The 25,337-nt window shown below is 33.5% G+C and overlaps 1 protein-coding gene across 1 annotated transcript in view; it reads left to right on the top strand.

Annotated features, from left to right (window-relative positions):
* Positions 1–25,337, top strand: part of TTN (titin) — a 272,150-nt gene that overhangs the window by 133,226 nt on the left and 113,587 nt on the right. The window contains exons 123-130 of the mRNA XM_081051210.1: positions 11,862–11,948; positions 15,599–15,682; positions 16,155–16,241; positions 16,518–16,595; positions 20,054–20,164; positions 21,452–21,520; positions 23,764–23,844; positions 24,786–24,860. Of these exons, the coding sequence (XP_080907336.1) occupies positions 11,862–11,948; positions 15,599–15,682; positions 16,155–16,241; positions 16,518–16,595; positions 20,054–20,164; positions 21,452–21,520; positions 23,764–23,844; positions 24,786–24,860 (672 nt within the window). The remainder of the gene's footprint in view (positions 1–11,861; positions 11,949–15,598; positions 15,683–16,154; positions 16,242–16,517; positions 16,596–20,053; positions 20,165–21,451; positions 21,521–23,763; positions 23,845–24,785; positions 24,861–25,337) is intronic.

Genomic DNA, 25,337 nt, shown 5'->3' with positions numbered 1-25,337 from the left:
TTTCATTTTATGCACATGCGATTTGATATTTAATCATTTGTGTTGAAAAATGGGAAACTTGGTCTTTATGTACTTTTCTTTGGTTCTTGCATTTTAAGTGCCTAAAACAATCAATATCTTTTAAGTTCCTGAGGTACCTAAAAAAGTGGAAGAAAGACGAATCATTCTCCCTAAGGAAGAGGAAGTTCCACCAGTTGAAGGTAGATGACTTTCTAAGAAAACGGCTTTTTCAAAGTCATCTTCTTATCATTGTTTAATATTTGAAGAAGATAAATGCACATTTCACTCCATAAAATAAACATATTCAGACACACCTAATTATTACTTATCTAATATAAATTGGGAAGGCAATCTAAAACCAATTGAATCTCCTTTCTTACATGCTTAGCCTGTTTGTTTGTTTGTTTGTTTGTTGTTTGCTGGTTTTATCTTAATGAGAGTCTCTGAAGGGAAACTGTATTTGCTATGGTAACTTTTTCATTAGATGACTTGATTGGCAATTGCTGGATATTTTTCCAAGAGAAATTCCAATTAAGCCTGAGTAACAGTTGCAGAAGATCGACTTCTACCCCATAGTGAATCTTTTCCTTTAAACAAGTTCACCTCCATTTTCAAAAAAATAAACCAAATTCTCTCTGAAATCCTTTCCAATTCTAAAATTTTGGGAAGGGCCTGGCATGTTTTGAAGACCCAGCAGATTTTGTTCAAGGACTAGTGAGTTTACACACATTTGTAAGGCTGAGCTATGAGTCGCTTACACTGCTCAGACAATCTCGGTTTTCAGATACGTCAGTTTAGTCTAATATTCAGGAGAATTATAAAAATAATTTATAAAATGATAATCTTTTTAAAGTGTATGAGGAGCCTGAAGAGCCTGTTCCAGAAGAGATCCCAGAAGAACCACCTAGCGTAGAGGAGGTTGAGGAGGTGGTGCCACCTAGAGGTACAGCTGCTTTTATGGGTCAGACGTTTAAAAACCGCAGTGTTCCAAATCTTTCTCAGAATTCGTCTTTATCTAATACTCATCAGTATTCTTTTCTTCTATGATAGCAATTATAGCCTGAAGGTTAATTATTACTGGCATCTGAAGCTTTGTGTTCCTTCCCCACCCACCCCCAACGTTGTCCACTGTAGCTGCAATACAATTAGAGCGAGTGATCTATGTTCGTTGTGTTATTGGTGCATTCATTTTTTTCTGGCCAACCCCTTATTTTTTTTCTTCAATATTAAGATGGAGGAAATGTATTTCTGTGGTGTTCAGTTTTTAGAATAATTCTTAGCCTGTTATTCCTGAAGACTATGACAATCTTTTGTATAATTGATATTATGTTTGCTTATAGGATTTCCAAGTAATATCCTTCTCACCTTTAGAATAGATAGATATAGATATAGATATAGATATAGATATAGATATAGATATAGATATAGATATAGATATAGATATAGATATAGATATAGATATATAAATATAGATAGATAAGTGTATCTATATCTATATGTATATTTATATATATATACTATATATATATATAATTACCATTTAGGTTGCTAATATCTTTTTTAAATAAGTCAATGTTTTGTGTTTTTTTTGTTTTTTGTTTTTTGGTATATGGGCATTGTTCTGTTTCTTGTATGTCATTTTTTAAAAATGTCTATAAAATATCTTTTAAGTGCCTGAAGTGGCTAAGAAAGCAGTACCTGAAGCACCTACACCCGTCCCTAAAAAAGTGGAGGCACCACCAGCTAAAGGTATAACAATTCCCAATTAATAATACCTTTAAATTCCCATTAGTTTTCTTTTTAAAACAAAAGTGTCTTCTTTCACTGTGTTCTTAGAGTCATTTAAGTGGAAAAGTTATAAAATTGAGTGAGAACTAGTAAAAATATAACTTACTCCATTTCTTTAGCCTTTTTCAGGATGTTAATGGAGGATTGTGTGTGTGTGTGTGTAAACTATTCTAGGATTTTCTTATTTTTAATAGCTGAGGATTTTAATGGTAATAATACATTTCTCTGTACTTACACACGTAACAATGGATCCTTCTTCCCCATCTCCCATTCATAGATTTTATTCCATTACATAAAAAATTTTCTTATGTATATGAAAATAATTATACCTATGTATTATTTTATAGGGGGAATATCTGTTCTACTGCTTGGCTAATAACTACTTTAATAATCCTCATGACCCTTCTGTAATATTTGGTCTAAGTATTCAAGATTATTACAAAAGGTCTACTTCTCATTGCTTTCTAATTAAGTTGATGCTTCAGTAGTGCTCTAATACACAAGATTATGCACCCCTGTCACCGTAAACATCTTCAACAGATATAATAGTGCCCAGCAGAATATGGCACCTATGTGAAGACTTCAAAAGGCAAAAATGTCTTTACTAAGTTAAAAATAGTAGCAATAAGCCCAACGTGGGTAATTACTGCTATTAAAAAAAATAGGACTAACACAGGTTCTTTGTGGACATAGCCTCTTCTAAGGGTATGGTTAGCACAAATGAATGACTTGAGAAAATATATTTATTGCCCGTGAAATTGGTGTCTAATAGCACAGAGTGACTTCTTAGACTTTGGTTATTGTTGGTGTTGTTTCTAATATTTTAATTTCATGTTTATCATTGAGTATTGTCAGCTAACTGTAACACCTAATATCTTTAAAGTGCCAAAGAAAGTTCCTGAGGAAAAAGTACCTGTTCCTGTTCAGAAAAAAGAGGCACCTCCAGTCAAAGGTACAGCTTATCTTTTAAATCTGAACTTTCTTTAAATTTTTTTTCATTAAAGCTTTTATGTTTTATGTCTCTGTCTTGATTGATTTTGATGTCTTTGTCTATGAAAGCTTGCTCTTAACTGTCCTAAATGTTAAAACTATATCTTTAAAGTGCCCGAAGTACAAAAGAAAGTCCCAGAAAAGAAAATCCTAGAAAAGAGAGTCCCTGTGCCCAAAAAAGAAGTCGTTCCCCCAGCTAAAGGTATTTTGAGAAATATCTTTAATTTTCTTCATTGTTGCATGAAAGCCTTTTTTTCTTTGTATTTTATATTTTCAATTTACATCTTCATTTCTTCTGTGTTAAAAAAAAATATCTTTAAAAAGATGCTCTTTCAGGGAGGACTGTCTTTGAAGAAAAAATATCAGTTGCCTTCCACAAAGAGGAAATGGTACAAGAAACAACAGAATTAGGAGTAGTGGAAGCTCTTGAAGGAGAAGAGTTCCACGAAGTTGAAGAATATTTTGAAGAAGAAGAGGTTCATGAAATAGAAGAATTTATCAAAGTACAAGAACGTAGAGTTGAAGAAGTACACAGAGTTGAAGAAGTTCATAGGGTAATAGAAGTTTTGGAGGCTGAAGAAGTGGAAATATATGAAAAACCCAAAGCTCCACCTAAAGGTATAGGGGATTTTGCAGATATTAAAAATTGTTATATCTTGCCCTAACTAACTTTTTTAAAGTACATTTCATGTTCAGTTTGAAACACTAGAAACCCACCTATTTTAAGTTAAAAATCATGAAATGCTTTAAATATGAGTTGAAACGATTTCATACAAAGATTGATACAGAGTAGAGATTAACCATACAGACTATAATTTTAACAGACAGGATAGTAATATTTGATATCTATTTATCTCATCAGATCACTATATGAATTTTTGTATTATTTTTAAAATTCAACTGAGTATGCTACATGAATGATACAGGTATCAGAAATAACTGACCGGTGTCATCAAGTGAGTGGAAAAGAAGCTCCTTAGTTCACTGAGGAATTCACATGTTCAGGCAAAATAACTATCACTTTGTTAATATTTCAGTCAACTCTTCACAAACTGATAATTACTTATCAAAAGATTCCACCATTTATGATATTTTCATTAGAGAAATAACATGAAGTAAATGAAATGTTGGTAATAGCACCTGCATTCTAGTATATTCTGAGGATAAGACATAACACAAATAATTCTTTCTAATACCACTCCATTTCTTGTGTAAAGTAATAATGTGTATGTAATATGAAGAAATGTGGGTGTGCGCGCTCTTAGTATACATAGTAAATATACAACATAGGTGAAATATTGTAAAATCAAGTCTTTGTTGGAAGTAGGTGTGGTCTAAATTCAAAAAATATAAACAGATAAAGCATTTTAGATCCCTCATTGTACTAACTTTAATAGTAATGTTCCACAATACCTCAAGAGTTTATTCTAACCCAAAACACTAATATCTTCGAAGGGCCTGAGATATCTGAGAAAATCATCCCTCCAAAAAAACTACCCTTTAAAGTTGTTCCTCGAAAAGAGCCACCAGCTAAAGGTATTTTATCGGCAAAAAGTTACTTTCCTCATTGTACATACAGTAACACCTTGGTTGTTTTACAAGTTTGCATTCTACTTGATGTTTTTGTTCTGTGTTTTGTGTTTTTGGAATTTCTAAAACAAACTAATATCTATAAAGTGGCTGAGGGTCCAAGGAAGTTCTACCAAAAAACAAATTCACTGTTGTTATACCTAAAATACCCAAAGCAAATGTCTCTATTAACTGAATAGTTAATCCACATTTGGTACTATTGAGTACATATCCACTAATGTTCTTATTAATAAATCCATGTATTCCTATTATCAATTTTAATAACCTAGTAAATATAGATACATAGTAACTATGTGTTTAATGTCCCTGCTTTGTATGTAAACCTCTGGAATTTCACAATAGAAATCAAAAACAGTATCTAATGAATAATACATACTAACATCTTTAAAACCAGTGAAACATTTAAGAACATTATCACGGAAGAGAAAGTAACACTTATTCCACCAAAACAAGCAGAAATAGCATCAGCTGAAGGTGTCTTGTTAATTTTTCTTCTCAAGTTCTAACATGGGAAATTCCCCTGGCTTTCTGTTGTGTTATCTATTATAAAAAATTCAACCGTCATTAAATACTGTAATATATTTGATAAAGTGATGTCTGTATTTTATATTGTTATGTTCTGTGTTTGCATTTCTCTTATACTATGCTTGTTAAAAATCTTTATAAATATTTAAAAGTAAAAATATTATTACTACTATCTTTAAAGTACCTGAAGTACCCAAGAAAATTGTGGTAGAAGAAAAAGTTCGTGTTCCTGAAGAGCCCAAACTTCCTCCAGCTAAAGGTACCTACCTTTGCCAATTCGCCACTGATATACAACCCCCTTTTATTCACTCCCAATGGAGAAGACAGAGAGAGATCAGTCTCCTCTCAATGCCACAATATAAATGAATGATCTAAATTTCAATTTAAGCTCTATAACAGAATCCTCCCTCTGGGAACATAGGCATAGCCTTAAAGTTGTTATTGTTCGTATTGGTCCTCTTTTTAAGCAATATTTATAAAGCATTGACCCCTCAGCTTCTGTTTCATACATTATTTATTTGGGAAGCCATTGTCAAGTAGCTCTGGAAACAAATAAACACATTCTAAGTTGCAATAGAAAATGATGTTATACCCAAAGGGCAGAATGTCTCTAACAGGACAAATCAAGAACTCATTGTCAAGGCAACTTAAAGAGATGCAGTGAGTAGATGCTTAGTTGACTTAGAATTCGGGAATATTTTGACATTCTCTTTGTTAGATGCCCCTTTTTGTCTGGATATTTTATACCCAGTTATGACATTCTTAAAAAACAAAACAATCAAATATTTTTAAAGCACCTGAAGTACCCAAGAAAATTGTTCCAGAAGAAAAGGTTCATGAAGCTGTTCCTAAAAAGCCTGAAATTCCACCAGCTAAAGGTATAGACTGATTCTGATCACAACAGAAACTCTTTGTTTAGTTATTCATGATTTAAAGTGAATGTGTGTGAGATTAAATCCAGGTATCTTGTTTTTTTATATTCTTAATATCTTACATTTGTCGTATATAGCAATTAATACACTAATATCTTTAAAGTTCCTGAGGTGCCTAAGAAAAGTATTCAAGAAGAAAAATTACCTACAGTTCTTTCTGAAGACATAACAATGCACAGTGAGTGTAGAAAAATTGGTGGTTCTCTTTGGTTTCATTTGTGTTTGTCTTTACAGTTTTTAAAAGTAAATATACTAATATCTTGTAAAACCCTAACACGCCAAAAATATTTGGCTAAAATTAAATAATATAAGTGGCTGTAACCTCAAAGTATATTTCCTTACCAATTTAAGAAATAAATAGTCCTATACTTATAACAATGCCCAATTTTTGATGTTACTTGTCTTATTGAATTTGTTGTTTTGTCTTATAAATCTGTTAAGTGTACAAATGTCTTCTCCTTTGAAGCAGTTTATTTTCTTAGACTATGAAGTAACTAACTTCATAATAATATTTTAAAGAATCAAAATACTCCACCATTATTATTTTTTTACTCTTTAAAGCAATCTTTGGAAATATGTTGACAATATGCTGCTCAAATGACCCTAGATTTACAAGGCCATTAGAACCCCAAAAGAATTCTCAAGGCATTTTGTTGGTTTTTTTGTTTGTTTGTTTCTTTTTGGCTTTCATGCAAAATTATGATTAAACAATTTGAGAGTAAAATAATCTGAATAATAAAATATTCTGAATAGGATACTATTTAATAATCTGAGTAGTAAAAATTCTAGAAGTCAAGATATTCTTCCATTTATTTTAATATAAAAAATTCCATTTAAACGCATTTTTTTGTCACCCTATAATTCTAGGTTAAGATAAAAATGTTTAATGATTCCTTGCTTTGAATACCCTTTTTATACTTGAGTTTGGTTATCATTATCATGCAGTCCTCCTTTCTAAAAGCTGGAGAAATCTTTATTTTCTTCATTTGCCTTATTTTCTAACTATTTAATACTTTTTATATTAATTTTCTGATTCCAATCCTTAAATGGTATTCACATTCATGTTAAACTATGAAGCCATAAACTAGATACGGTTTGAAAATATAGATAACTAGATTCTTGGAAAGGATACGGGCTTACATGAATTTCCAGTGGGTCAAATATAGGAGAATTCTCCACGTGCAACTCAACATTGACCTTGTTCTTTATGCACAAATCCATAAAAACTAAGAGCAATAGGACAATTTTACCAGTATATGTCTGCGGAAAAAGTAGAAAAATCATATAGTCCCTGGTCAGTGAATTCCTCAATTTTATCATCATGATCATAAAAGCTTTTTCCTAACCAACATGTTATTGTCACTAATTTTTGTCTATGTATTACTGGCGATTTGAGTGATGTATGTGTATTAAGTATGATGTTTTTCTTACCACCGTTTTTCATCCATTTTGAAATCACCCTCATTGAATAAATACTAATATCTTTAAAGTTTATGAAGTATCTGAAGAATCAGCCCCAGAAGAAAAAGTACCTGTGACTCATCTTCAAAAGACAAAAATCAAACTAGCAAAAGGTATATACACCAATGACTCCATCTGAAGAAAACTTATTTTTGGCTCATATTAATAGCTCAATATTTACTTCAACATTTATAAATATAACCATACTCATATTTTTAAGTGCCTGAACCACCCAAGAAAGTTGTTCCAGAGGATAATATATATGTGACTATTCCTAAAAAGAAAGAAACACCAGCAACTAAAGGTACATTTCAACAACATCAAAGTTGGATGAATATCTTTGCCTTCAAGACTCAAAAATTGCATGTTATTTAATTCACCGTTTTTACAAATTCTACGTATAAACCTACTAATATCTTTAAAGAGCCTGATACAAGAGTTTTTCCACAGTTGATGTTACCTGAGGCTGTTCCCAAAATTTCAGAGCATCCTCCAGCTAAAGATATAATTCTTAGTTTTTAAAATCTAAATAAGAAAAGCTTTCTTCTTCAGTCTGTGAAATAAGTTTAGTGTTTGTGTAGATTCTAATGCTAAAATACTAATGTATTTAGAGGACCTAATGTGCCCAAGACAAGAAACTATCTATGACTTGCCCCACCCACAAAGTCCCACTCAGGAATGTACAAAGATAAACTATTAGAACAAAAATTAAATTTTAAAGTTACAATCTCTGTTAATATACCTAACTTTCATAATATGTCATGTCTTCATGTCTCTGCCTTTTTTCAATTAAAACCTACTAATATCTTTGAAGAGTTGAAAGTCTCCAAAGAAGGTGTTCCAGAGGGACCAGCTTCTGCTGCTAGAAGAAAAACACCATCACCAAAAGGTACAAGGCAGAAGAAAGTCGACTTTCTTATCTAATGATTGTAGTTGTGCTTAATACATGTAAAAGTATTAATATCTTGAAAGCCCCAGACACAAAGAAGTAATTTCAGAGAAATGGGTCCCCAAATCAGAAGCTTGACTGAGTATATGTATGTTCCTGAGTCATTTATGAGAAAACAGGTAGAAAAAAAAAAGTTAACCTACACATGAAGACGCTTGGGCTATAAAGTTTATCTATGAGGCTTCCAGGGAAAATATGTATAAATATAATGTGCAGATGTGACCCAGACAGATTCTTCAATAGGAAATAGCTATGACTGTGTCCGTAAAATATAAAAATCAGACTAGCTAGAAAAAAAAATCTACATGACTTATAACACTTATATCCACCAAATTAGTTTGAATTGGCTCAGCACACCCCCTTTAGTGTAGAAATCAGTGCCTACAAATGACAGAGGTGCTTGGCTGTACTCCATGGGGTTGAAATTCCAGAATATAATATAACCACGTTTTGGCAGTGCTTTTCTATTAAAATAAACTTACAACCAGAACAAACATATGAATTTGAACAAACTCATTTCCCATGAGAATTGAATCTCATAGAACTATTTTCAGACAGCTATGACTTAAAGAAAAAGAAATTACATTTAATGTGGAGCTGTTCTGTTATGTCATCTCTACCTGAGAGCCTTCTAAAACCAAAGCAGTTAAAATGAAAACCAATTAAAGCTAGAATTCTGCCCTGAATATTTAGGAGTTCTTCTCATTGTCTTTTGTCTTTAAAGAGGCCTACATTTTTCCATTTTGAATATTTTTAGATAAATCAAATATGAGAAAGTTTTAAAACACTTAGAATAACAATTTCTCTACACTACCCATGATATTCTATAATTTAAAGAATATCCAAACACTATGACAAATTGTTTTCTAAGTCTAGAATTTGGGGGTTGTTCTTTCTCCTATACTTGAAAAACAAACACCTTTTTATCATACGTAAGGTGAAGGTACAAAATGAAGCAAACCCATATAAGGAGATGTTGTGCTCTCTTCAAACTAATAGCTAAAGGTACATTGTTAATTATTTTAAAAAATCAACTTTTTTCACTTGAAGCTAATTTTCCATGATCTAGTTTTCTATACATCTACCATTCCAAGAAGTCCAATTACAAATATTGATAGTGCCTGAGGTGATCAAGAAAATCGTCCCTGGTACTCAAATATCCATACTAATACCAAAGAATTAGGTTTGAGGAGCGGGGAGGTCTCCCAGTCGGGGGCATTCCTGTAGGTAGAGTTATGACTGAAACACTTCATTGATCTTCATTACTCTGAAGTACAGTGAATTAATATCTTTCAAGTGCCTGAATCACCTCAAGAAGTGGTCCCTATAAAGGAAACCCCCATAGCTGCTCCCCTTAAAATTAAAACACCTTCCACTAAAGGTATCATTCATTTTATCATTCCTTCCTTCATTTATTTATTAAATGCCTATTATGTGCATGGCATTAGTAAACTGGGGAATAATAAACAAATTCAAATAAGACTTGATTCCTTTCGTCAAGACTTTTTACCTCAGGCAATTCTTGAAGGAAGCAACTTTGTAGCTATGAAAATTACTTTGGTTCAGTTAATGTGATTAATGCCTCCACTGAATCCCTAACCTCCAAGTATGATACTAATATCTTCAAAGCATCAGAAGCTGTGAAAGAAGTTGCTCCTGATTTGCGAGTTTCTGGCGATGTTCCTGAAGAGCTAGAACCTCTGCCTATGAAAGGTACCTGTCATCTCTGAACAGATACTGAAGAAGAGATTATCTGTCCTCTGCTCTTAAAACTATGTTTTCCTCGTGCTCTTCATAACTGTTAAACATACTAATCTCTTTAAAGTGCCTGACAGGCCACAGGAAGTTCCCTTTCAACAGAAAGTATCTGTGGCTATTTGTATCAAAACAGAAAACCCTCTTATTAAAAGTACTCACTCAAGAGACACATAGTACAGTGTCTGCAGTGTCATGGGAACTGCTAGGTGCTGGAGAAGGGTGAATCCTCATCTCTAGAATCCTACTAACCTGTTAGACCTAGTTGATTGGTGGGATCAGCAGAGAATACACAGGGAGAGACGAGACTTCCATAAAATCCCATTTGCTAACTTATTGTGTTTACTGTTTCCATTAATCATTTTAACTCTTAAATGTGACATACTAATATCTTTAAAGTGACGGAAGCTCCTCAAGAAGTTGTTCCTGCACAAAGAGTTCCTTCCAAAGAAAGAGAACCTCCAGCAGTAAAAGGTACAAGTTGCCATGACTTCAAGCTCTAGAAGCAGTAGCTCTTGTAGTCTTGAAAACATGAGATTGTTTCCAGTGATCTTCTTAACACTAAATGTTAAAATACTAATTTCTTAAAGTGCCTGAAGTGCCTCAAGAAATCCCTGAAAAGAAAACATGTGTGGTTCCTCACAAAAAGCCTGAAGACCCTTATGATGAAGGTATATGTTGTTGAAAGCTTAGAGATTTGGGAAAATGTCTTTTCCTGTATAAATGTGTTTCCTGTGTGTACTGATTACTGTAACTCCTAAATGTAAAAATATTAATATCTTTAAAGTGCCTGAGGCTCCCAAAGAAGTTGTCCCAGAAAAGAAAATGCATCCTCCCCCAAAGCCTGCAGTTGTATCTGTCAAAGGTACATTCCTGACCTCCCTTCAAGGTGGGATAGGGGAGACCAATAGAAAGAATTACCTTGCTAGTGGGCCTTGAAAGTTCTTTTGATGTGTAAATGTAATTCCTGTCTGTGTCAATCCTTGTGACTCAACTGTAAATTTACTAATATCTTCCAAGTGCCTGAAGCTCCCAAAGAGGTTGTCCCTCAGGAGAAAGTGCGTGTGGCGCCTCCTAAACAACCCGAAGTTCCACCTGTTACAGGTATTTGTCACAGATTTAAGTTTAAGAAGATACAATTCATTGGCTCCTGAAGATATTTTGTTCCAGTGGTCTCATAACTCTTGATTATAATTTTACTAACATCTTTTAAGTGCCCAAGGCACGCAAAGAAGTTGTTCCTGAAAAGAAAGCACCTGTGATGCCTCCTAAAAAGCCAGAAGTCCCACCTGTTAAAGGTATTTGTCACTGATCTTAGGTTTTAATGAGGCATTAACTCCTCTCCTCTTGAAAATATTTTGTTCCAGTGGGCTTCGTAAGTTCTAAATGTGATTTTACTAATATCTTTTAAGTGCCAGAGGTTCCCAAAGAAGTTGTCTCTGAAAAGAAAGTGCCAGTAGCACCACCTAAAAAGCCAGAAGTCCCAACAGCCAAAGGTAGTCACCCCCATGTTGTTGTGTTTGATTCTGTCCGTTTGTCTTTACTCTGTCTTATCATTGAAATACTAATATCTTTAAAGTACCCGAGGTGCCAAAATCAGCTGTCTCAGAAAAGAAGGTACCTGAAGCTAAACCTCCCAAACTGGAAAGTCCTCCTTCTGAAGGTAATATCAAAGCTATATGTGCCAGGGAGTAAAATAACAGCAATTTTAGCTAGAAAATCATATATATAAACCCCATTACATAAAGGTCATATAATTCTAAAGGGAACAAAAATCAGAAGTTATCCAAAATATCTTGGTGTATGATTACATGGTATGGTCATTAATTATTTTCAACTTTTCTAAACACAAATTACCAATATCTTTTAAGTGCCTGAGGTGCCACCGAAGGAAGCCATCCCTGAAAAGAAGGTGCCTGTGGCTCTTCCTAAAAAGCCAGAAGCTCCACCTGCTAAAGGTATGTTTCCTTCTCGGTTGTTGGTCACCCATGTCAGGGTGGGGGAGACGCATGTGTAGAAGTGTCCTGCAGTCTCACAGATTGTGTTGCTTGGGTAAAATGTGTTGTCGATATTCCCTCTTTATACTTTCTAACTAAACTATACTAATATCTTCGAAGTTCCTCAAGCACCTAAAGAAGTTGTCCCTGAAAAGAAAGTGTCTGTGACTGTGCCCAAAAAACCAGAAGCCCCACCGGCTAAAGGTATTTATTCCCACAGCTCTGTTAAGAAGAAAATATACTGTCTTGTACTCTTCACAATTATTGTAGCACATGCCTTCACTATTCATAAATTCTAAAAATACTAATATCTTTGAAGTGCCCAAAGCTGCTCAAGAAGTTGTCCCAGAAAAGATAACTCCCAAAGCACGGACCAAAAGACCAGAAACCCCACCTGTCACAGGTATATATTAGCCCGAACTTCATTTTGCAGAAGAAATAACTCTTCAATTTTTAAGAATAATTTCAGTCTATTGCTCTACATTAACTTAATTGTAAAACTACTAATATCTTTCAAGTGTCTGAAACTCCTGAAGAAGTTGTCCCAGAAAAGAAAGTTCCCAAGGCACTGCCCAAAAAACCAGAAGCCCCACCACCTGTCACAGGTACATGTCAGCCCTGACCTCATTCTACAAAAGCACTATCTCCTCTGCTGTTGAAAACAGTGTACGTCCATCGCTCTTTATTAACTTAAATATAAAACTACTAATATCTTTCAAGTGCCTGAAGTTCCTGAAGAAGTTGTTCCAGAAAAGAAAGTTCCCCAGGCATTGCCAAAAAAAACAGAAGCCCCACCAGTTTCAGGTATTTTTCACACCTGTCCTTATTCTACAGAATAAATAAATAAATAAATAAATACCTCTTTGCTCTTAGAAATATGTTTAATCCATTGATTTCATTAACCTAAGTGTAAAACTACTAATATCTTTTAAGTGCCTGAAGTTCCTCAAGAAATTGTCCTTGTGAAGAAAGCATCAGTAGAGACTCCTAAAAAAACAGAAGTCCCACCTGTTACAGGTACTTCTCACTCACATTAGACTTAACAAGATATAACTCTTCTACTCTTGAAAATATTTTGTTCTAGCAGTGTCATAACTACCAAAGGTAATTTTACTAATATCTTTCAAGTGCCTGAGGCTCTCAAAGAAGTTGTCCCTGAAAAGAAAGTGCGTGTGGTACCTCCTAAAAAGCCAGAAGTCCCACCTGTTACAGGTATTTGTCACAGATCCTAGGCTCAACAAGACACAAGCTTCTGCTCTTGGAAATATTTTCAGTCCATTGATCTCGTTAACCTAAGTATAAAATTACTAATATCTTTTAAGTGCCTGAAGTTCCTCAAGAAATTGTCCCCGAAAAGAAAGCATCAGTGGAGCCTCCTAAAAAGCCACAAGTCCCACCTGTTATAGGTATTTGTCACTCACCTTATACTTAAGAGGATGTAACTCTTCTGCTTCTTGAAAATATTTTGTTCCAGTGGTCTCCTAACTCCAAATGTAATTTTACTAATATCTTTTAAGTGCCTGAGACTCCCGAAGAAGTTGTCCCTGAAAAGAAAGTGCCTGTGGTACCTCCTAAAAAGCCAGAAGTCCCACCTGTTAAAGGTATTTGTCACTGATCTTAGGTTTTAATGAGGCATAACTCCTCTGCTCTTGAAATATTTTGCTCCAGTGGTCTTCATAATTTCTAAATATAATTTTACTAATATCTTTTAAGTGCCAGAGGCTCCCAAAGAAGTTGTCCCTGAAAAGAAAGTGCTTGTAGCACCTCCTAAAAAGCCAGAAGTCCCACCTGTTACAGGTATTTGTCACAGATCCTAGGCTTAACAAGACATAAGCTTCTGTTCTTGGAAATGTTTTTAGTCCGTTGATCTCGTTAACCTAAGTGTAAAATTACTAATATCTTTTAAGTGCCTGAGGTTCCTCAAGAAATTGTCCCTGAAAAGAAAGCACCAGTGGTCCCTCCTAAAAAGCCAGAAGTCCCACCTGTTACAGGTATTTGTCATTCATCTTAGACTTAATGAGATAATAACACTTCTACTCTTGAAAAGATTTTCTTCCAGTGGCCTTTTAACTCCTAAACGTAATTTTACTAATATCTTTTAAGTGCCTGAACCTCCCAAAGAAGTTGTCCCTGAAAAGAAAATGACTGTGGCACCTCCTAAAAAGCCTGAAGTTCCGCCAGCCAAAGGTAGTCACCCCCATGTCACTGTCGTTGATACTGTTTGTTTGTCTTTACTCTGTCTAATCATGAAAATACTAATATCTTTAAAGCACCCGAGGTGCCAAAGGCAGTTGTCCCAGAAAAGAAGGTGCCTGAAGCTATACCTCCCAAACTGGAAAGTCCTCCTCCTGAAGGTAATAATGAAACTATCTGAACTAGTATTTTTAAAAAGAAAAACTCTCTTCTTTCTCTTGTAAACATCTTTTTGCAAAAATATTTCATATACTTTAGTCAATTCTAGCGTTGAAATGAGTTTGTGTCTTTAAAGTGTATGAGGAGCCTGAAGAAATTGTCCTGGAAGAGCTTCCACCTGAAGTTGTGGAAGAACCAGAGCCCACAGCCCCTCCAAAAGGTACTTGACCAGCTTCTCAGTTGCCTTGGCCAATACTTCATCTTTCTTGCCCTGAAAACTCTGGACGTTGTGAGAGTTTGTCTTGTTTGTCATTCATCTTCACTGATTCTAAAACATAAATTCTAATATCTTTAGTGACTGTGCCACCTAAGAAACCTGTCCCAGAAAAGAAACCACCAGCGATCATTGCTAAAAAACCTGAACCACCACCAGTGAAAGGTATTTTTCACTGCCACTAACTTCCTACAGAAAAATGTCTGTCTTTAAAACGTTATGTTCCACTGTTCTACTTAATGATTTCCATATGTCATTGAAACTATGAGCTAAAAACTACTAATATCTTTTAAAGTGCCCAAGGTGCCCAAAGAAGTTGTTTATGAAAAGAAAGTGCCTCTAGTGGTTCTCAAGAAACCAGAAATCCCACCTGCTAAAGGTACATGTCACTGTCCACCATCTGATGGAGGTGGATACAGCCTCCAAGTCTTAAAAAGTGTTTTGTTCTATGTAAATGTGATGAATGTTGACTATCGATTCTTCATAATGTTAAAATACTAATATCTTTAAAGTGCCTGAAGTTCCAAAAGAAGTTGTTCCAGAAAAGAAAGTCTCTGTTCCCAAAAAGCCAGAAGTCCCACCAGCTAAAGGTATATGTCACTAATGAGATGCTGCAGAAAAGTGCTCAATCTCAGTCTCAAAAGTCATGTATTATAGGAAACCCTTTTGTTTGTCGAATCTCTTATATTCACCGCTGTTAAAACCTGGTATTCTGTATGTTTAGGGTTTAAATGTTTTAATTAACATTCTTGATTAAAAAAAAAAAAACTAGTGCATCTACTACGAGCACTGCAAGAGTTTACTAATGTGGATTTGATAGTAAGAGGCCTTATTTTCCTCCCTACTGTGTGGATCCAAGAACAGGTCATTGGCCTTACTGTGAATTTTGTTCTTGGATCTGTCCTTAGGTTATTTGAACTAGATGTGGTATAAATTTCATGTTCTTTCAACTACCCAGAAGTAAAACTAACTAATATCTTTAAAGTGCCAGAGGTGCCAAAGAAACCTGTCTTAGAAGAGAAACCAGCTGTTCCTGTTCCTGAGAAAGTGGTGTCTCCTCCTCCAGAAGGTATACATAAGACCATAAATGAGTTTGCCACTTGTCACAATTTCTAATTTAAGTCTGTTCCTTTTCTTTTTTCTTCTAATTCCACTATTTCTTGGTCATTTTCTGTCCTTTAATTACTTGTCTTCATTGTTCTTAATTAACTCCAATCTCAAATCTATTTTGGGATACCAGTCAGTGGCATCTACATAGGGCACCATAAGCTGTATTCAGCAAAGCACTCTAATGTACATAGAAAGTAGGACGGAAGAACTAATGACTATGGAAGACATTAAACACCAAAAGTCTTTCCAAGCATTTAAATCAACAGAAACAGAAATCACTGCAAACTAAGTAAGATTTCATCTTAGCAAAAATAAGAGAAGATATTCATTGAAACGAGTGAAGAAATCAAGATTATTTATTGTGTTTAATGTTTTGTGCATTTTAAAATATTGTTCTATACATTGAATTAAATTTAACTATATCTTTAAAGTATATGAAGAACCCAAGGAAATTGTTCCTGAAGAGGAAGCGCCAGTTCCTGTTGTGGAAGAGGAAGAACCAGAAGCCCCACCAGCAGGTACAAGGCAGAACCCACTGAATGGGAAAGCACATCATTTGATTTTTATGTCTATGATATATCTTCTCTAAGATAAAATGTCAGTCTCTTACTTTCCTGCTTGAAATTTGACTTAATTGCCAAGAACAAAAGTCATTTGCACACATAAAACTTTGGTCCTCCAGAATTTTGCAATATGTATAACAAAGAAATCCATGTGTTTTTTTTTATTGATTTATTAGTATTAAACTTTCCATTGTAATTATCTGATTCTAAAAGAAATTCCTATCTTTCAAGTACCTGAAGAGCCCAAAAAGATTGTTCCAGAGAAGAAAGTTCCTATCATCAAAAAACCAGAAGCTCCACCTCCTAAAGGTACTTATAGTAAAATAAATCAATATTTACTTCATTTTTGTGTGCTGTCTAAAATATGACACTTCCCTTACTATGTATTGTGTTGTATTGTGTTTAACTGTTATTTATATGTTTAGTGTTGAACAGACTTGTCAAATTAATATGTCTATATTGCTCTTATAACCTTATATTATTAAATGCTACTAATATCTTTAAAGTACCAGAGATGACAAAGAAAGTTGTCCCACCAAAGAAAGTCCCAACTGTTAAGAAGCCAGAAGCACCTGCAGCTAAAGGTATTCATGTCATCCGTGACATCATAATTTTTTTTTAAAGTATTCTTATCTATAAAGTGGAATCCAATAAGTTGTCCTCATTATTGCATAACTAGGAACAAAAAATGTCTTTATTTTGTTTCAATTAATTTTAATGCTACTCCATTAACTATAGGTTGTTTGTTCTTATCACTTTTAAATGTTTTTAAATACTCTTTTCAAAATAAAACTAATATCTTCAAAGTGCCTGAGGTGCCCAAGAAACTTGTTCCAGTAAAGAAAGAACCTGTGCCTGTTACCAAAAAACCAGAAGTCTTGCCAGAAAAAGGTACTACTATGGAAAATATATATATATGTATTTCTCTGAACACTATCGGAGCATTTTAATAATAGTTCTTAGGAAAAAGTATTGAAGTATAAGTTTATGCAAAACCACATTTAACAGTAAAAAGAGGAAAATAATTCGGACAAAGAGAGAAAATGAGACAGACAAGTAGAAGAAAAAAACTGAATGAGATTCATTTGTGCCGTGACATGTTCACATGCGGTGGAAAAAGATGTCCTCTCACTCAATGTGTAGAATAGCTGAATTCAGCATATTTTGTTGAATGTTTACCATTAACAAGACACTGTATTAAGAAAGATAAGATCTGATCCTGTCTTCAAGCAATTTAAGACTGATGAGAAGAAAGAAAGTACAGCATAACTCTAATAGAGACAGAAAGTGATCACACCTACAAAGTGAGTATAAAGGGCCACAGAAACACAGAACATCGAAAGATCAATTTTAGGCAGGGGCATTAGGGAAAGTTGTGTGAAAGAAGTATAATTTTAAGTTTTGATGGATTTTTACATGTAGCAATTGAGGAAATGATATTCTAGGTAAAAGGAATATTACATCAAAAGTCACAGAGGTAGAAGAGTCTAGGAAGGTTGTGGGCTGTCAAATAAGCTTGTATATTTAGAGCATGGATCAATTGAAAGATAAGTGTGAATATACAGGTAAGGTCATATTTTGGAGTTCTCTGAATGTCAGCATAAGGCGTGTACTTTGTTCTTAGGCAATAGGAAGCTTCAAAGGTTTTGAAGCAGTTGTATAAATTAATAGGAATTGGGCTTCAGAAAGATAACTGGCAGCAGTCCAAGCTATTGGAAGATGGTGATAATAATAAAGAGCCATTGCAGTAATTTAAGGTCATTAAGAGTTAGACAAGATCAGTGGTGCTAGAAGTGGAAAAAGGAGACTGGATTTGAGGGAGATAGAAATAGAGTTTAATATCAAAGCAGTTGGGGAAATGGAGCCCAAGATGATTGTAAGGGTTGAAACTAGATGGCTATGAGGATGGTTCATTGGGTCCCTGAGCTGGTATTAGAAAGAAGACAGTGAATATATTTTTCACTTTTAAGTATGGAAGTTGGGAATATGCATCTGGGCTTAGGAAAGAGATCAGGGCTGGTGGTGTAGATCTAAAAGTATCCACATGGAAATAAGAGTTCAGAGTACCCGAGTGATTGTTCAAAGAATGTGGAGTCAATTGTTAAATGCATCAAAGTTAGGCCAGTGGAGAACACCTACCTTTATGGGTACACAGAAGAAGAGAAGCAAATGGAAAAGGCTGAGAAGACTTACTTATAAAATTCAGATGTCCAAAAGGGTGCCATGCTCCAAAACCATTTTCCCCACAAAGTCTTGTAAGATAAAGTTCTTCCCTCTGTATTATTTGCCTGTTCTTCACAGAATCTTGCACATCTTCTAAATTCTTAATAGTAAACAAAAATCAATATCTTTAAAGTGCCTGAAATGCCCAAGGAAGTCATCCCAGAAAAGAAAGTGTCCACTCCTCTCCCTGAAGAGCCAGAAGCTCCACCTGTCCAAGGTACATGGCTGCTTTATAAATCTTGGAAAGATGACAGTCGTCTTCATCATCTTGCTCTAGTTGTAAATGGGTCTTATGTATTTATCTCCTGTCTGTCTTAAGAAGTGAAGTTATTGGTATTTTGGGGTCATTTAAAGAATATGTTCTAGAGGGTAACTAAGTTGATAGGTTGCAATTTAGCAGTTGCAGTATTCTATTACAAATATAGTCTAAAATAAAATACTGTGTTTTTTAAGTTGAAGAGTCTCCTGAGGAAATAATATATGAAGAAAAAGCATCCATAACCATTGGTAGAAAAGTGACTCCCCCTGTTGAAGGTATATATATTAAAATATAATTCTTCGGTAAAACTCTTGAAAACTTCTGTTAAAAATACAAAAGTATTTATAGGGTGACACTCCTTCTTGACATCATATACAAAAGCATTCCAGCACATGTTTGATTGCTTCATTTTTCAAATAGTTATTCTTCTTTTGAAGTAGAATTTGGGTCATTAATTTGATTGTTCTTAATGGTAATTATAAATACCACAAGATACAGTTTACTGAAGTAAAAATGGAAGAATTACATTGGATATTCAAATGGTAACCCAGTATCAAATTTTAAAAGTCATCTCATTTGCCATCAGCGTACATTGAAAAGTAGTTAATTGAAAGTTGAAGTATAAGAAAATAGAAATCTTATCTCTTTTTTCTATATAAGTGAATTTGCATGAATTGTATCTTTTCATCTTTGTGACTGTAATCTTTATATCTATGTGAAATTTGTGTGGGTCTTTATGAGGAACCTTATAGTACAATCTCACATCCTTTGTCAACATTCTTTAAAGAACGTGAAATTGAAAAGTATATTGAGCCTGAAGCACCTGAACCTGAACCAGAGCTAGAAGAAATACCAGTACAAGGTATTCAATTAATTGGACTTACATCTTCACCACATTCTTCATCTTCATATATATATGTATATATATGTTTTATGTTGTTCTACATGTATAATAGGTCTCTCCATCTGTACGTAAGATAGTGTTTTAAGTGTACATTCAATTCTTATGTATCCATGTACTTTGTATGTGTCCATGTACTTTATCGTATGTCGATGTGGCTTACATGGATGCTTCCTTTGTTGTTTTTATTAGTGCCTTTGCTATATTTCTCACCATCTGTGTACCATGTTGATATTTTTATGTTTTATGTTGGACACTAATACAATGTATCCAAAAAAGAAAACTTTTTACTTCATATATATTTAAATTTCTACTTAATATAGTGTATATCCACATACTACTTAATATATACATACACTAACACTCCTGAAATATTCTTTCAAGAACCTGAACCTGAGAAGATTGTTGAGAAACCGAAATTCAAACCAAAGCCCCCAGCTCCTCCTCCCGCTCCACCTAAGGAAGACGTGAGGGAGAAAGCATTTCAACTTAAAGGTATAAAATGCCATTTCCAACGTTTTATTAACCTGCTATCCAGTCGTCTGAAAATGGTGCTTGCAAGAAACGAATTACTTTTAAAAGTGTGTGCTTTCAGACATGATCGGGCTTTTTGAATTGCATAGAGACCTGTGCTGCTGCTCAGAATGCCTTGTCAGGCCATGCCTGCTGCCTCAAATGTCAGAAAGTGCATCGCTGTTAGCTTCAGCCCAGACATCTATCCAACTAACTTTCTTAGGCAAAGTGAGAAGAAAGTTTTCTGATTTTGCAGCCTGATTGCTATGCATATCTTTGGGATCTCATGCATGTGGAATGTATAAGAAAACTTTGCAAGAGATTTTTAATGTTACAGTAACAAATTGATACAGAAGCCAAAACGTTGTTCTTAAGGAATTTCATGTGCTTTCAAATATACTGTAAGTAACATATTACGGCATCCAATAGCTGATATGTGCTCATATACAAGAAAGTATATGAATGACCTGTCATAGCTTCCCCACTTTTTTTTCTTCTGCAACTTAATTAAAGCCCAGTTGTTCTGAGGTTGTCCTCAATATAGCCAGAGCTTTCATGGATACATTTGATATCCAGCATCTCTTCCTATTGTTAAACTTCCCTTCATTCTTTTCCCATTTAGATTTTTCTTTGAATTGATACAATATTACTTAATTTTAAATAACATCTTTAAAAACTGAAATAAACTGGAAAAAGCGCATTATTCTTTTTTATGTTAATAAAATGTTGTTTTATTGGTGGTGTCATGAGATTTCCCGATCTAAAATTATCTAGGTATAATCTTAGGTGAGCACGTGTACGAAGCCAGAATCTACACATAGACTTTACTTCTAGTGATTCTTGCTCCTCTACAACCCTCCTGGCCAGTAGGGGGAACTCTCAGCGTTTTAAGTCAGACATGGAAAAAGTAAGCACTTCTTAAACGGCTACCTCTGTGTTGATACTCCATGAGAACACACACTTAAATACATTCCCCTTAATGTAAAGTTTACACTCAAAGGAAAGTTTCTTTTTCCTGGAAAAAACAAAAATCATCTTCCTTCTCAGCCAGACTTTACTTTACTACTCAACTTTAGAGTAAATCTGCAATCTGTTTTCATGGTTTGAATGCTTTTTATACGCTCTTTGGTGGTGGCTGTTCTTGGCTGTTATTAATGCTTTTCGGTTATAAGCAATGCTTGGTTTTGATTCTTGGAGCAGGTATTTAATAATTTGCTTCAGTCTAGTCTAAATGTACAAATAATAAAAGCAAGTTCATATTCTTTAAAGCTGTTCCAAAGAAGAAAGTTCCAGAAAAACCCGAGGTTCCAGAAAAAGTGGAGCTTACACCTCTCAAAGGTATTTCAGTCTGGAAAATGCGTTCATATGCAGTATCCCTTCATCTGACTCCTTGCTCTCTTGCCTTACAGAATGTTCTCTTTAAACAAAACAAAAATGTTTTAAAATAATCACAATAGTCTCATTCATTTCTTGTATTTTTTTGTCGCTTTTATGGTCCTAGTTAATGAATGTTGCTTCCTTTGTCTCTCATCAATTTCATGCATTATATGGATAGATATTGCTTATTTGTGTCTCATCTACATATGTCTTCTTGCATTAATATCAGGATAAGTCTCAGGTTAAAGTGCTGAAAGCTAGTAATAGAAAGCTTTGGAATTTCATCTGTACAACAGTATTTTAGCCAGTGTTATAAGCACTAAAAATAAGTCATGTCCCCTTTCTATGTATTAAGATGATTCATAGGTATTTTTCTCGTGGCTTTTCTGCAGCTTTCTTCTCAGTGACTCCAAGATATTTTTTCAGGTGTAAAGATTTTATGTTTTAGAGAAATTTGATTATCACTTCAAGTCACTTTTCAAAATTTATTTATCTTTGAACAGAGTTTCTTACTACCTAAATTTAGACCCTGAAGAAAAATAAATGAATCATAAAATCTAGAAAACATCTACTTAAAATAAAATTTTAGTTTTTCTAGTAAATATAGTGGGTAACAGCAGTTTTCTGTTTAAGTAATCAACACATCCAGACCCAGAAATTGAATCTGCTCTTGATTTGCTCTGGAATTTTGGAAAATCACCCATCTGAATATGCATTTCCTGATTTATAAAATGGAGATTACAAAATAATGTTACTAAAGATATTAACTAGTAAAGGATTATTACAAAGCCACTCGTAAACTTTAAAATGACATGAAATAACATATATTGACTTTAAAAATAATAGCTACAATGGTGTGTTCTGCACCTGAATCTTAACTTTCAATAAGATCTTAAAAATAAAATAATACGGAAAAACAAATACACGGATATATTTCCCTATGCCCATTATATAAATAAAAGATATTATGCCATCCTAACTTACGTTAACTAGATGTGTGGTCATCTCTCCAGGTCTGATCAATGAAAATAGTTATACATTAAGAATATTGGTACCTCTAAAATAGTATTGAAGGCTAGCACGATTTATAATGGATTAAAAAAATTAACATTTGTGAAATTTTACTTAAAACACTTGACAGAAAAAAACTATTTAAAATGAAATATTTACACATTTACCTTTCGTATTTTTAAACTTTGAAGTAAGAGTAATGCAAGGTTATCTTTATCACATTAAAATACTACTTAATGAATTGTAAATATCTTGTTTAAAGCACAAAATGGGAAACTCTACAGAAATATCTAAGAAATTCAGATGGCATATGAGTGAACAAATATATTATATGTTACAAATAAATAATGTTTTAAATTAGATTTTAATTGACATCAATAGAGAGGTAAAGTGGATGAATTATCACCAAGTGTTTCTGGTTTTTTTTTTGTTTCCATTCAAATCCATGAGGGCTATAGTAGTAATGGGAGGCTACTCAAATCATAACAGTACATACTGCGACTGATGTTCACTAAAGATGCAAGAGGGAATTAATTTAAAATTTCTTTCATCCCTTTTAGTCTAAATTCAAGAACATTGTTTTATTCGTTAAAAATAAGCTTCGACACCACCCTTCAAATTCTATAGGTCCATAATTTTAAGTTAATATTATTTCAAAAAGGAGACCTTAAGAAAGGATACTTCTCTTCTGTTAAGAAAATGAGATATGGCCCTTTCCCAACATCAAGGTCATAAACCAGATCCCTTGGCTTTCTTCTCTTGTCAGTAGAGAAGATTGAATAATGACATTAACACCTACCAATATCATTTTAATGTAATTAATGGTAGAGGAGACACCAATATAGATTTGCCTCAATCTGCAATTGCAGATTGAGGCAAAGACACTGTCGAGAACCCTGTATTTGATGAAAGATTCATAAAGTTAATATGGAACAACATCTTCTATACATTCACTTAAGGTGAATATATTTGCCTATAATTAATGCAATCGAATTTCATCACAAGGTTATATGGACTTTTGCAGAGGAAATAACTTGAAGTGTATTGTTTGCTTTTAAGTTCTGTGATATTTATATGCAACAAAAATTATTGCTTATGCACTGTAGTTAACTAGTTTTAAAAGAGACATTTTATTGTTGAAATTTAGTTTTTGTATGAATTCACTTCAAAATTTGAAATCATATTCTTTTAAGTGCCTGGAGGTGAAAAGAAAGTTCGCAAATTACTTCCTGAACCTAAACCTCAACCAAAGGAAGAAGTTGTTCTCAAAAGCGGTATAGTATTTTTCAACCGTTACATCAGATTTGAGTATACAAAAAGTAAACCTGAAAGCTCACAAAATATTTCTGTCCTTTGGCTTTCTTTTAATTAGATTCCCTATTTATCAAAATTCATTTGTTGTGGCATTGAAAAATATAGTTATCATTTTCATTCTTTTTAAAACGACAGAAATTTTGTAAATGTTCACAGTATTTTAAATTTTTCTTAATGGACACAACTAAATAGATAATATTCTAAACTAATAACAATGAAAATAGCTGTCATTACCATGATCAAATTATGTAGTAAAATAAAGTAAACCTGTTTAATACTCTAAATTATACCAAACTAAGCCTAAATTCAGTATTCAGTTTCAAACTACAGCACAGCATCATCAGAACTAACAAATAACTTTTTTAAAAAAAAACTGAACATTTCTTTTTAGTATTTTATCTGGATTATCTAGATAAAATCAATAAGATTTTATCTTTCTGCTTATAAGATATTAAAGAATTAGAAGAAGATATTCAAATGAAGAATCAAGTTCTGACTTTGTCTTCACATTCAATTACTGATCTCTAGGTTACATTTCTTTAAATATGTCCATTTCAGTAAACTTTATACTTATTGAAATACTGCTCATTAAATCACAACATGAATTACGATTAGAAATTGTTGCTTTTCAAATTACTCATTTTGTGTTTGGGTCATTATTGCCACATACTTGTCTTTGAATAGACTATGTATATAGATATAAAGTGATTTGTGTGCTATTTTAAATTAACAGTCTGAATAAATTTTTTAAAAAGTTTTTAGTGTAAATGCTAATTTCCCAGTGCACGAGGTCGCATGTTTCTCATTTTCTTCGCTTTGTACCTTATTTGCGTTTGTCAAGTATATGCGACATCTTCATTTGTTTGTCTTGGTTTACATATAAACGTTTTTGTCTTTTAAGTTTTAAGAAAGAGATCTGAAGAAGAAGAACCTAAAGTAGAACCTAAAAAAGTAGAAAAAATTAAAAAACCTGCAGGTAGGAATCTCAGTAACAATTTGTGAAATTATCTTTTAACAAAATGGACATTTAACAAAAGGTTTATCTTGTAAACATAAGTGGAGTTAAATAGAAACATAGCTTCATATTTCATCTGTGTTTTCCATTGTCTACTTTCTGTTGAAATGCTTTCATAGTAATTCTCAAATCCATTCATGTATCTCCCTGCACTTTATTATTATTACTTTGCCATTTAAGTTCTTTTGGTAGAAATGATTGTGAAATAATCAAGTTGGCTGCAGAATAACTTCTTGGGATGATGTCAGCAAATGTTTCATACAATTTGGGTGCTTTTAAGTGTGTTGATTTTTGTCATTAGCCTATTATCAAAGGGTTTATTTATTAGGAACTATTATGGAAGTAATTTAAAAAGGAAGAGCTAATGAGGTTAGGGGAGAAGTAGATGGAATAAGGAAAAGAAAAATAAATTAAGGCAGAGTCAAGAAGAGAAATAGA

The sequence above is a fragment of the Rhinolophus hipposideros genome, assembly GCF_964194185.1.
Source record: "Rhinolophus hipposideros genome assembly, chromosome: 6".
In the NCBI taxonomy this organism is placed as follows: Eukaryota; Metazoa; Chordata; class Mammalia; order Chiroptera; family Rhinolophidae; genus Rhinolophus; species Rhinolophus hipposideros.
Note: the sequence above shows the minus strand (reverse complement) of the source record. Positions and strands in the feature narration are given on the sequence as shown.